Genomic DNA, 13358 nt, shown 5'->3' with positions numbered 1-13358 from the left:
AAGGGCATAGGGCTCCATGTGAATCTATAATTCCCACCTATTGGTCACTTGCTCTTGGGAAGGAACTAGCTCGCCTACATAGCCCACAAATAGAGCAACATCCTACTGACACCCAATTTCGGCCACTCACAGTAAGACAGACCCCCTCTTGCACTCACATACCAACCCTCGAGGAAGGCCTATATTCAATTCTCATCTATCATCAGAAGTCTGTCCACACCAACAAGTGTCAGTGCTTGTACTGGTGTGTCCCCTTTATGCCCAAAGCCTCCCTTTTGGCCTACCCCACCTCTACCACTCCTCTCAACCCTGAAATCCTAAGTCTCCTCCTTCTATCTCTTCCTTACATTTCCAGGCTCTGGTCCAGGTGAGACACCCCTCCCTTCTCCCTGTCCGGTGCTGGGAGTCTCCAGCCTCTCAGGGACCGATCCCCACCGTGCTAGTCTTCTGAGTTAGCACACCCATCTCAAAGGGACAGAGGAGGTGAGGAGTCTTGAGAACCCGGGGCTCTGGCAACTCTGACAGTGCTGTCACCTAGGAGCCAGTCTGACCAGGCAGAAGTCACCACTGTTTGGCTGGCACATGGCAGGCAGCATCTCGGGAGGGTGTGTTCACAAACCCAGCCACACAAGCGCACACCAGCCTGCACACATGAGCGTAGAGGAGACTTCACTGTCCTTGAGGTACCTGCTCTGACTTACTCCCAACAGAATGAGCCACCTTGCAGCATTCATCTTCTTCAGCAGCTCCTCTTGTGAGCAACAGTCACAAGGGACCAGGGTAATCAAGGTAAGGTCCACCCAAAGCCACACACAGGTGCGTACTGGTCACAGCGGGGAAGCCAGTGTATGTACCGGAAGCCAGACCCACGTGAGGCCCAATCACACAGGGTCAATGCAAAGCCAGCTAGGGCTACAGAGGTTGGGCTCAGACCAAAGAGAACCCAGGTGAGAACGAGTGTGACGCTGGACTTGTGAGCTATTTGAGAGGGCCAAGTGTATGGCTTTATCAATGCGGGGCTGACTTTGGGAGCCAGTGTGTCACAAAGCTAATCAACACAATTGAGAAGGGCTGAACTCAGGACAGAAGTATCCTATTAGACTCAAAGCAGTCCCAAATCCAGGGCCATATTGTCTGGCCCCAGGGAGTACCCTCCATCTTTCCTATACATCAGTGGACACACACACACACACACACACACACACACACACACACACACACACAGTCTCTCTCACACACGGGTTGGGGAAATCTGGAAATCTGGTCAGCCCCACAGGCTGGGACATAAACAGACCAGGATTCCCCACACAGAAACTCTCCCACTCCCACTCAAGTATGCTCAGAACATAAACAAAAGATACAGCAGGTGACGGCTGAAGCCAACCAGCACCCTGGAGTCTCCTCAGGATAATTATTTATTATTCATAGTCATCAGCATCTTCATTAATTATTCATATGATCCTTAATTATTATCCTTAATAATAAGCGCAGTAAATAGCAGAAAAGTCCTTGAGGTGCCTAAGGCCCAGGGCCGGGTGCCTCCGGGCAGTTAGACCAGCTAATGCCCCCAGGGCAGTGGGGGGACCACAGACCCCCTGTCCACTGCCCAGCTCTGCCCCTGCCCCTCACAGTGGGGCCCAGGGTATTGCAGGAGGAGATGCCGGTCCCAAGGGCAGGGGAGGAGCTGCTCCTGCACCGTTCTCCCCTCCAAACCAGGGTCTCCAAGGAGAGCGGTCGGTAATGCCCCGAACCAGGGTGAGCCACATGTCCACGCCGGCAGCACCACTAACTGCCCGGATCCGAACCATGTCTGTGCAGGGGCTGGGAGGTGAGGGCCCCCAGCTGACCGGGCAGGGAGAGGCGTCGAGTAGGGCCATCTTGGGGGAGCTCTGGGGCTCCTACAGGAAGCTCCTCGAACGCCATAAACTGGGAAACCTGCAAAGAACACAGAGCATAAGCAGGCAGGAAAAACTGTGGGGGAGGAGAAAGGGGCAGAGGCAAAGACAGAAAGACTGGAAGTCAGAGGAAAGGGTTAGGTGGGCACAACAGGGGACCTGAGGGGACAAGAAGGCTGCAGCTGGAAGTAAAGAAATGCAACTTTGGGGCAGGAGCCAAACAAAAGAGGTATGAGCTACCATGGAGCCTCCCTGGCAGAGGACCTTGCTCTGGAAAGATGGATCCAGGCTCTCGCCTTCCCCTTCCCTAGGGAATGTGGCAGGGCAGCGAACCCCCAAATGGAATAAGAAGTCTCTGCTTTGCGACGGCAGCTGGGACAAGGTGCCTTCCTGCAATTCTCCAAAGCACCCTGGGGCCCTAGAAATGGCAGCGGGCCAACAGCCAGGCGGCTGAGGCCAAGGAGAGCGCCAGGGCAGGTGGGAGGGGTTTGTGGGTGCTGACGTGTCTACTGGTGAGATCCCTGTGGGGGAGGCTGTGAAGGGAGACCGGCACATTTGCTGACGTGGGCCCTGGTGTCTACAAACAGGAGCGAGCAGCATATGGGAGGGGGAGCAGTGCCAGGGGAAGGGGAATCGATCCCAGGCCACCTCTGGGAGCCACAGGAGCCCCCTCAACCACCCGTGAGAGCTGGGCTGTCTTAGGAGACACAGCTACAGCTGTCCTTCGGGATGCTACTCAAGGTAAAAGAGATGTAGATCGAGGAGGTCCTATCTAGAGTCTTGACTTTGGCACCCTGGAAATGCCAGCAGCCTTCAAGATGGTCCTATAACACTGCTAGAGTAAGAGCCAAGATGAGAGGCAGCAAAGCTAGGGGACTGTAACCACAGCAGGGACCAGGATGCTGTCCTGAGGCACGCTAGCAAACAGCATCCAGACCCAAGTCCCAGGCTCAGACAGCATGTTTACATCTGGCCCTTACATGTGCTGGCAGGTTCCCTGGCTCCGGTCCTCTTCTGCATTACTGCTGGAGCACAGGGGTAGGAGGAAAGCAGGAACAGGTAGGGGAGGGTGAAGAGAGCACATCCCATGCCCAGCTGAGAGGTAACAGAGCAGCTGCTGGGGTGCTGCTGGGGCAGACAGGGTGTGGCTGGAGGCTGGGAGTGGGCTCCAGAATATACCTGAGAAAGCGAGTCCAGGGTGAGAGTGGGGATGGGGCCGACAGGCAACAAAGGGGATGTGGACGTGGGGCCAGGCCCAGGGGTGGTCACAGCACTGTAGGCAGGGGGGACCAGTGTCATTTGCCTCTGTAGCAGCTGTAGGACAGTGGCCATGTCTGCACTTAGCCGGGTTTCCAGCCTGGGCAAGAAGGAAGGAGAGACTCAGTGAAGTGGAGTCATATGGTCGGCTCCCGGCGTCCTCTTCCTCCAGCTGAGGAAGGAGAGGGTCCAGCTGCCTGGCACAAACAGGCCTAGACAGTAATGTTCCTGAAACACTACCAGAGACCCAGAGAGGACCCTGAAGTGCAGCCTACCCTGTGCCCATTCCCTGGGCCACCCCTCTTCACCTGTTCAGCTGTCTCTGGAGAGCATCCAGCCTGCTCTCCACGTCGCCCCGGGAACGCCGACCAGGGCTAGACAATGGTATGTTGAGGAGGCTAGGGGCTGGGGCAGGGCATCGAGGCAGCTCCTGGTACTGGCGCCCCCGACTGTCCCCCCAGAAGCTGAAAATATTGGACACCCCAGAGAAGGCACCTGGAGCCAGAAAGGAGGAGTGAGGTCAGGAAGAAAAGTCAAGCACCTGCCCATCCCCCGCCCCCAGGCCCAGGCCTACCTGACAAGGGATTACAGGTGTCACCGCCTTTCTCCCCGTCCTCCATCAAAGGCTCTCCACCTGGGGGGTCTCCAGGGGGCCTGGGGCTGGAGAAGGGCACCAGGCGGAGGGGGCTGGAGCTGCGACCCGGGCCCTCATCCTCACTGCTCTCTGGGCTGGAGGGGCCGCTGGATGGGCTCTCCCCCCACGGCCCTCCTGGCTGTCCCCGGCAACTCGGCCCTGCCCCAACTCGGACAGGGCCCTGCCCCACGGCTGACACCTCCCCCGGCTGCTCTGTGTCTGTGGGAAACAGAGAACAGACCTCAGAGAAAGGGGAGAACAAACGGGGAAGGGACAGAGGAGCTGAGCAAGCCTGGGAAGGAGCAGGGTGTATCTCCAGCTGTTTTATCTTCCTCCCACCTGCCTGAGAAACCCCCTGCCATGCCCTGGCTGTTCAGCACCCTCCAGGGCACTGCTGAGTTGGGCTCTCTGTAGCCTGCTGCTCAGGTTCCTTTGATCTTGTGCTCCCTCCCACCTCCTCCCTCCTCTCTTTAAGGGGTCAAAGACCTCCACAGGGCAACACTGGAGACTAAGGAAGACCAAAAGCCCGCCTTTGTTCTTGAAGGTAGATGAGGTCTACCCAAAGGAGATGATGATTCAGGCATGGCATGAAAAGGTGGCAGCATTTGGATAGCAGAAGGGAGGCCTGGGGGTGGGGGAGTGGGGCCACTTGAAGATGACTAGATAACCGTCTGCTGGGCAGGGGCCTGCACAGCCTGACCCTGCCCTCACCCCCCTCTGCCCTCCTCCACTCGCCTCCTGCCCTCCCTCTGGACAGCTCACCCTTGTCAGTGCGCCTTCGGAATGACAGCTTGCGCTTGCGTTGCCTGTTAAAGCCGCTCTCTAGTTCTGCGCTGCTGGGGGAGCCTGGAATCATGTTGGTCTGCAACCAAGAGCAGAGCCCTTAGGTGCATCCTGCCTGTCTTGCCTGGAATATGGGGGTGGGGTGGGGGTGCCACTACACCCTTTCACTAACATAAAGAGGTCCTGAACAAGCTGAGGTTGGGACTTTCGGAGCCTGAAAGTGACAAGCGGGAAGAGGCAGGCAGAGAAGCTGCAGCTTCAAAGTCACACAGTGAGGGGGCAGCCTCTCAAGAGGCGTCAGCTTTCCTAGGGATGAAGGCAGCTCAGGATGGCCCACTCACGTCTCGAAGATTGAAGGTGATCTCCAGGCTAGACCAAAAATGATCTGAGAACTCGGGGTACATGTCCAGCACCTCCAGCAGGTCATCGCGGTGGATCTTGTGCAGGTCGCAGTAGGTGAGGGCCCTCACGTCCCCATTGGACTTTCCAGGACGTGCATACAGGTTCAGAGGCTCTCCAAAGATGTCGTTCTTCCCTGGAGGCCATGGAGAAGACAGAGGCTTCAGCCCATGGCCCCAGCATGGAGACTAGCAGGTACCCTCCTTTGGGTAAATTCTACCCTGGGCAGGAGCATCTCCAGCCACACAGCCAAGGAAGCATGAATTAGCCCATGTTCCCAGGGCTCTAGGCAGAGGGGACAGCAGGATTTGGAATCTCTCAACCGGAATGCCCCAGCTCTGCCTACAGCTATGACTTCCTTGGAACAACCCTACTTTTATCCCCAAATACCCTCCTAGCAAACTGCAGTGCCCTATAAGCAATGGTCTTTCAACTGTAAATGACAGCGTGGTGGTTAATCAGAGCCAACACTGTTTTACTGAAAGAAAACAGGACAGCATTGCTCGGCACAGCCAAGCACAGAAAGGACCAAATGTCTGCGTGTGTGTAGGAAAACTTGCTTTAGCTGGGAAGGGAGTAGGTTGTGGAGTGGTATGCATGCCTGGGCTGGCCTGTGAAATGAAAGTCTAAAATGCCCTGCTGTGAGCCATGGCCAAAAGTGGTGTGTGTAGGGCCCAAGAAAGAACATGAGCAGACAGGAAGTCTCCACTGTCCAAGTGTTTTACACACACACACACACACACACACACACACACAATGGCCACAGGCGGGTGAAGGGAAGGGCACCAGGGTCCCTCTGGACATTCTACGCTGCACGAAGCTTCTAGGGACCGTGTCCTAATGAAACTGGATGCTCAGTCTCCAGCGACTAGTTCCCACTCCTCTGCCTGATGGTGTTCAACTTTAAGGGAACACTAGCTGCCTGCCTATGGGTAGATCTACAGCTTCCCCAAGTTCAGGGAGCCTAGGTAGTCTCCCAGCCCAGTGGCCCCATGTCCTTCAGGCTTTCTCTCTGCCGCCCACCTTGAAAGCCCACCCTCAGGCAAGTTAAAAGGACTCAGGAACCCTGCCAGCAACCCTCCCACCCCTGCCAGTGTATTCAGAGGGCTCAGATCTCTCTGGGGTTTAGTGGGCATTCCCACCCCATACCCAAGATGGCCACCACGACATCACCCCGCAGGATCTCGATGGAGCCCCTGGAGATGAAGTAGAGGGCGGTAAGCAGGTCCCCAGCGTGCACCAGTGTGTCCCCTGGTGGCGCATGTGTGGTCTTGAACTTCATGGCCAGGGCCCGCAGGCAGCCTTTAGTGGCCCCTCGAAAGGGCTTGCAGTGCTGCAGCAGTGAGCGGTTCAGATGTAGGCAGATGTCAGCCTGCAGGCACTCAGGGAAGCCCTTCAGCACCTAGAAATCGGCATGGTTCAGAACACTCTTGGGACTCGGCCCAAACACCGGCCCACTGCCTCACACCTCTGGCTCAGGGAAAGCTTGCTGCTCCCAATTCCATCCTCTGCGGAACCTTGGGGGCCTAGGACCCCCTCAGCACCTGGGTCCCCAGCCTGACCAAGTTCTTATCTGGAAGTGTAGCAACTGATGCCCCACCTCCGGCTGGTGGGTGTGTGAAGAAGCTGGTCTCCCGGTGGGAGAACTCCAGGTGAAGGAGTTTCACTGTCACACGTAATTCTCGGGTTCTTTAACGCTAACTACAACCATCTGAGGCATGCTGGTGCCCCACGAGGCTGCACGGTTGCCTCACCGCGTTCATGTCGATGCCGTTGGTGTAGGACCAGGCGTGCTGGAAGTACTCCTCGAGGCGCTGGCGCAGTGGGTTGGGGATCTGGTGGAAGCGAATGAACTCCCGCACCCGGAGCATCTGTGTGTGGTAGCGGGCCGTGCCCGAGTACAGGCGCTGGATGATGGCGGACACGTTGCCGAAGATGCTGGCATACATGAGGGCTGGGGGCGTGGGTGAGTGGGGCCGTCAGCATCCGCAGGGACCCCGCCCGCCCACGGGGACCCTCTGCTCAGGCCCCGCACCAGGTCAACGACACTCGCGGTCCGGTCACGTCTCAGTCTGAGAGTGGACATACACATGCTCAAACACACGCCAACCTTCAGCATTTCCTGCCCTGGTGTCCCAGCCTCCAAACTACATTGTGAGCCCAGGACCCTAGGAGGGGAAGAGGAGGGGGCGAGGCAGGGGGGTCTGACTGCCACTTGGCCCCGTCCTAGGACTTCCACTACCTTTTCTACCCAGCCCAGGCTCCGCCCCCCCACCCGCCTCCAGGACTCACAGCCAATGAGCATGACGCAGATGGAGAAGATCTTCTCCGAGTTGGTGTTGGGGGAGACGTTGCCGAAGCCCACACTGGTGAGGCTGCTGAACGTAAAGTAGAGCGCTGTAACATACTTGTCCTTGATGGAGGGGCCGCCCAGGCCGCTGCTGTTGTAGGGTTTGCCGATCTGGTCGCCTAGGTTGTGCAGCCAGCCGATGCGCGAGTCCATGTGCGGCTGCTCCATGTTGCCGATGGCGTACCAGATGCAGGCCAACCAGTGCGCGATGAGCGCGAAGGTGCACATGAGCAGGAAGAGCACCGCTGCCCCGTACTCCGAGTAGCGGTCCAGCTTCCGGGCCACACGCACCAGCCGCAGCAGCCTCGCAGTTTTCAGCAGCCCGATCAGCTAGAGGAGGGGGCATGTTCAGGGTGAGGGCTCAGGAGTAAGGAGCAGGGCAGCAGAGGGCATTGACTTCTTCTGGAAGCTCTCCCTGATAAGGAAAACCACCTGGTATAAAGCTTCTCCCACACTGCTCCTGGCACAGGTCTGTCATTAATCTGTGTGCCAGTGTTAAGACAAAGTGGTAAGGGTCTCCGTGCTGAGAAAGAGGAAACAGGGACTCTGAAAGGACCAACAGTCACCTCAAGCTGCTAGGCCTAAATTTTAACTAGCTTTTGGGGGAGCTTTTCTGTAAGTTAGAAAATGATATCTCACACACACACACACATACACACACACACACACACACACACACAATTTGGTAGACAGCTTAGGACTTCCAGCCCCTTATGAGCCAGTGGATGAACAAGCATGGATTTGTTAGGGCCCCTCCTTTACTGTGTAGTATCCCCCCTTCTACTCCTTCACCCTACTCCCTCCTGGCTCTTTTCTCCTGGCTGCTGTCTTGCTAGGCCCACCTCCTCAGAGCCAGAGCCAAAGATGAGCAGGTCGAACGGGATGGCAGCCACCATGTCAATGAGGAACCAGCCCTTGAAGTAGTGGACAGCAATGCGGCCAGGATGGCTGACCACCTCTTCGTTGGCGTTGACGTAGGTGGTACGGAAATTGATGAGGATGTCCACGATGAACATGATGTCCACGATGAGGTCCACCACGGCCAGAGGCTGGCAGGCGTAGCCACAGTCAGGGGCTTGGGACCCATCTTCAGTCTCCTTCAGCAGGAAGGCGGCTGAGTAGGGTGTGAAGACGGCCGTGTAGATGACCAGCAGCAGAATCAGCCAGTCCCACACGGCCTTGAAGGGGCTGTAGTGCAGGATGGTCCAGCGGTGTATTCTCGGGGCCTGCAGCTTATATTCAGGAAGCACATCGGCTCCCAAGGACAGGACCTAGACAGGGAGAGAAGGTGTGCGGCGTGATGAGGAAGGGCCATGGGACTTCAGAGAAGAAGATAGTGTCACCCTCACTGTGGCCAAGTAGAGCACATTTCCATCAGAACGCTCATCCTTCAGCCAAGTAGCCATAGCAACGGACTACCCTCAGACGTGGGCACTACAGTTCCCAGAATGCTAACCAGCAAGGGGACATCCTGGCTGGCTCCACACAGTTCTGACAGCACCCAAAACACTTGAACTTAGGCCATCATGCAGGAAGGCCCAATATGGTTTCCCACCAGCAAGGCAGCCCCGAGCCTCAGACCACGCAACTCTCACCATACAATCTTATCCCACAGCCCCCGAACACCACACACACACACACACACACACACACACACACACACACACACACTGTCTCAGTTCAGAATATGTTCCAGGACTGCAGTTCCCAGCTGGGCAGTGAGCCCAGGAGCTAGAGTCCCAACACATAAAATAGCCATTGCAGTTCCCTCTCAGCCTCGCTTCATACCACTTGTCTAAGGGCGCCAGCCACCATTCTCAGGCCCCTTGGCCTCCCTGTGGGGAGCAACCCTTGCCCTGCAACACTCTTTCTCGCAGGCCCCTCTCCAGGCAAGCCTAGAGAAGCCCCCACATCCCTACAAAGGGACAGAGTCCAGCACAGAGAACCTGGTACCTCAAGTATACAGGGGGATGTACTGAGGATGACTCAAAGGTACGCTTGGCCTGCACAGAACCCCATTTTCTGACAGGGGGAAAGCGTATGCCCCTCAACAGTCAAGCAAAGGCAGCCCACCACAGGGACAAGGACAACAAGCACAGCCAGAACTCTTGCTCCCAAACCAGGCCAGATGGGGGTATCAGAAGCCCCCATGCCCACCCACCCCTTAAGATCATCTGGTCGACATCTGACTCGGCCAGAATCCCCTCCCCAATTCCTCTAGCCTTGGGCCCTGTCACCCCTGCAGCCAGACTTGAAGCCTTCCCCATCCCCAGAGTTTTTAGCCCTGTCCCAGAAGCACTGAATCCCAGAGCCTCAGGCTTCTGGGCTCAATGAAGTCTAAAGACTCTCAGCTCAAGTGGGGATCCCCTGATTCTGCACAGGTAGGGCTGCTCAGAAGACACAGGGAAAGGAGCTAGTCAAAATGATAGGTCTTGGGGAGGGGGTTGCCCATCCTGGGATGGACACAGAGACTTCAGAGAAACCAGACGGGGCGAGGATGAGCTCCAGGGCTCTGGAGCAGAGGAGGATCCCAGGTCTGCCCTGACTTCAGCTCGAGGCTTGTTCATTAACTGAAGGTTAACACATGAGGTTAGTGACCTCTCAGGCACCCCAAAACAAAACAGGCTGGGACCCCACAGACAAGAGGCAAAAGAGGGTGGCTGACACTCCATAGGACCCCTCTCTGTGCCTCAGCAGTCAGTCCTAGGGAGCCGTGCTGGACCACCCTAGACAGCAGGGACCCTGTCCCCACGTCCGCCCCCAGCCCCCAGTGTACATCTGCACTCATATATACGGCAAGTCTTGGATACAAGGCCCAAACCTGCTACCTCAATCTACCCAAGGGCCAGTCCTATCTCTGAAACCACTGGCTTACCACATGGCCTCAGGCCAGGTCTATGATCCCTGTGATTTGCTGTCCTATAGAAGACTGACTCAACCTTGGATCTTCACCTTGGAAGGGAAAATTCTCACCTGTGCCTGTTCCCCAGCTGGGAGAAGCATATGAACCCAAAGAGAGACTGGAGTCAGGGACAGCAGGGATGATGGCAGGGTGGGATTTTCCAGATCACCCAGAGCTACCTCCAGGTTGTAAAGCAGGAGAGCCAGTAGGGCAGAGAGGCGGCTCCCAGGAGGCAATCGCCAGCTGAGGGGACAGCGCACCAGGACGCCCTAAGGAGGTGAGCCAGCGCTTCCCTTCAGTCTGCCCTCGCCCATTGGCCAACCCCTGGCCCCTACTCTCCTGAGACCCCCAAAAGCACTCCAAGCCTCCAGTGCTGACCCCAAGTCTCAGAGTAAGGGAGCCCCAGCATCCCTGTGTCAAGTCTAGCTGCTGCTTGATGGTTCCTGTCTCTCTCCATCTCCCCACCATCCTCTCTGAATACTACCTGCTTCCTAGCATCTCTTTCTTCCCTTTATATTCTGAACTAGAAGGTGGCGGGCCACAGAAGCCATTGGAAAGGTGTTGCCAAGGCAAGGGAAACCCCGGGAACCTAGCCAGCGGCCAGGAGGAGAACAATGAGGAGCTCAGTGGTGGGCCACACTGAAGATCACCAGCCTCCCAACCTATCCTACTTCTCAGAAGCCCTCTCCCCAGCTGCAGCCAGAGTCCTCTGGGCCACACCCCAGCCTGCCTCGGTGTCCCAGCCCAAGAAAAGGATAGGGTGCTGAGGGGATCACCTACCTCCTGGGCCACCAGGCTGGAGATGCGCACTGCCCGCCGCACCCGGCCTTTCTGGGCCCTGGGCTGCAGAGCCCCTGTCCTGCTCTCCTTCCCTGCTGGGATCGCCATGGAGGACTTGGCTCCCCCCAGCCTGATTGCCCTAGGGTCCCAGGGCCCGGCCAGTGCCTCACTTGTGCCCCAGCAGCAGTCCCAGCCCAGGCTGCCAGCCCAAGGCTGACCGACTGGCAGCCAGGACTGCCTCTGGCATGAAGCCAGAATGGCTGGGGCTGGGCCCTGGGGCTGGGGTCACCTAGGCAGGGAGTATGGACAGCTGCCTGCTTGGCTCTTGCTCCACATGGCCCTTTGGTGTGGGCCCCCGCTACCAGGGTGCTCTGCTCTGCCCGCCTGCCGTCAGCCCAGCACCCGCGGTGGGAACCGCAGCTCCTCTGCCGGCCGGCCCCTCCTCCTCCCAGGTTCCCACCCCCACTCCGCCACTCTGCCCCCCTCCCCCCGCCCAGCCCGTGCCCGCCCTCTGCCCCGTGCCCGGCCAGCGGCCCCCTCCCTCGCAGGCTCCTACTGCAGCCGCTCCCGCAGCCCTAGCCCCTCCCCCTCCACCCGGCAGCCTGGCCTGTCACCGCAGATTAATGGTCTCCCCAACACCCCCGCCCCGCCAGTCCAGTGCCGAGCCAGCCAGAGTCAGGCAGAGAGACACCCAGAGATGGAGAGACGCCAGGTGACTGGCAGGGGCACCACAGGCAGTCAAACAGAGGGACAGCGGAGACCCACACACATCACGCACACTTTGAATCCAGGAACAGGGCAGATCAGGCACCCAGGTGGGAAGAGAGAGGAAGGACCCAGAGGGGGAGAGGAGTGAGCCAGATAAAGGCTCTGAGGTGAGGGGCATGTTCTGGAGGCAAAGCAAAGGGGCTGGAGACCTGGCAAGGACCGGAGAGTCAGAGACACGGAGGATGGCCAGAAGGCTGACCAAGCGAGCCCAGTCCTGGGCAGCTGCCTCCCAGGGCTGCTGCTACGGGCGCAGCCTAAACAACAGTCCCGTCTTCTCCTGAGAGTCTCATTGCTAAGAGCTCACCACTGCCAACATGGAAAGGAGCTGTGACTGAGTAGACGGAAGAGGGCTGTAACCCACCTCACTGTTAGGAGAGGCAGGAAGACCAGAGGAGCCCTAAAACAGGGCCACAGAAATCAAAACCTGGTGTTCTCTGGGCAAGGATGCAGGGACTTGATCCCTCAGTAGCTTTATACCCACCAACAGTGCTCGCCACCCATCCCAAAGAGGAAATCCTACTCTCCACACTAGGGAGACAGGGCAGGTCCCCCAGGCCACCTGGTAGGCCATCCTGGCCTACAAGAATGAAGAGCATCCTGATTCTGACTTGTGTGGCCTTTCTAACTGAGGCCCACTCCTGTTAGCCGAGAGACCCCTCACGTACACCCTTGTCATCCCTCTAGCTCCCTTCTCTCACCCACCATGGCCTCCCCAGGGCCATGTTTCAAGTATCTCATCCTCACCCTGTACCCTGGGGCCACACACTCCATCTATCGGTTATCCACACCTGCCCATCCTAAAAGCCTCCTCCCTTTGCCCCTCCCCAACAGCCTTTCTCTTCAAGCCTTCCTTCTTGTATCCCAGCTCTAGGCATTTTCCCCAGCTTCCCTCACTGACTAGCCGCTCAACCCCACCTTTGACTGCAACCTTCCCCTCTTCCCCAACTCCATCTTCCTCCAAGATGAGCAGTGAACCATTCACTTGGACACTTACCTGGGTGACCTTCTCGGTGACATTGTGGGTCCGCTCTTTTATCTTGGGCGCTATAATTTCCCGATCACTGGTGGGTGAAGCTAGGAAAGGGTCACCTTTGAGGTCCACAAAGTTGAGGGTGATTTGGGGGATCTTGCTAATGGTGCGGTAGCGCACGAGGTCCGAGTCTGAGGTGGAGTTAAGCAGGCCACTGCGCAGGGGGTGCATGGCCCCTGGGATGGAGAGACAGAGCTTGGTCAGGTGGGCAGGCCAGGGCCTGATGGGAAGCCAGGCCATGGACACAGAGACTATAGTGATACCAAGCCCTACCTGGCAAGGGCCAAGGGGGTAAGACAATAAGCAATGAGGTGGTTAAGAAGATCCATGAAGACAAGAAAGGACCAGACCCCTCTTGGCATGTCACCATGAGAAGACAGGAGAAAGGAGTGGAAAGGATCAGAGAGTGTCAGGAGCCTCTAAATCTCCCTTGTCTCTTCCCAGTTCCATGGTCATCCCTGTTCCAGGATGTCCTGGGACAGCTAGCCCCTTGGGCCAGCAAGGGCTCTATGAGTGGAAGAATGCAATGGGATAGATGGACATTTAATAGAGTAAAAGAC

General features: G+C 57.4%; 1 protein-coding gene across 4 annotated transcripts in view; it reads right to left on the bottom strand.

Moving 5' to 3' along the window:
• Nucleotides 1-1397: 1397 nt before the first annotated feature.
• Kcnh2 (potassium voltage-gated channel subfamily H member 2) overlaps nucleotides 1398-13358 on the bottom strand; it is a 31810-nt gene continuing 19849 nt past the window's right edge. For 2 of the 4 annotated variants that reach the window (XM_055612843.1, XM_055612844.1), the window contains 11 exons: nucleotides 12763-12974; nucleotides 8161-8589; nucleotides 7261-7648; nucleotides 6723-6922; nucleotides 6118-6370; nucleotides 4911-5104; nucleotides 4549-4648; nucleotides 3727-4005; nucleotides 3461-3647; nucleotides 3075-3252; nucleotides 1398-1935 (listed from right to left, as the gene is read on the bottom strand). In XM_055612843.1, the coding sequence (XP_055468818.1) occupies nucleotides 1786-1935; nucleotides 3075-3252; nucleotides 3461-3647; nucleotides 3727-4005; nucleotides 4549-4648; nucleotides 4911-5104; nucleotides 6118-6370; nucleotides 6723-6922; nucleotides 7261-7648; nucleotides 8161-8589; nucleotides 12763-12974 (2570 nt within the window). In that variant the 3' untranslated portion in view covers nucleotides 1398-1785. Of the gene's footprint in view, nucleotides 1936-3074; nucleotides 3253-3460; nucleotides 3648-3726; nucleotides 4006-4548; nucleotides 4649-4910; nucleotides 5105-6117; nucleotides 6371-6722; nucleotides 6923-7260; nucleotides 7649-8160; nucleotides 8590-11000; nucleotides 11443-12762; nucleotides 12975-13358 lie in introns of those variants that run through there. The other 2 variants (XM_055612847.1, XM_055612846.1) reach the window with 2 other exon arrangements.

Source organism: Psammomys obesus, unplaced genomic scaffold, assembly GCF_907164565.1.
Source record: "Psammomys obesus unplaced genomic scaffold, mPsaObe1.curated_primary_1811, whole genome shotgun sequence".
NCBI lineage: Eukaryota > Metazoa > Chordata > Mammalia > Rodentia > Muridae > Psammomys > Psammomys obesus.
Note: the sequence above shows the minus strand (reverse complement) of the source record. Positions and strands in the feature narration are given on the sequence as shown.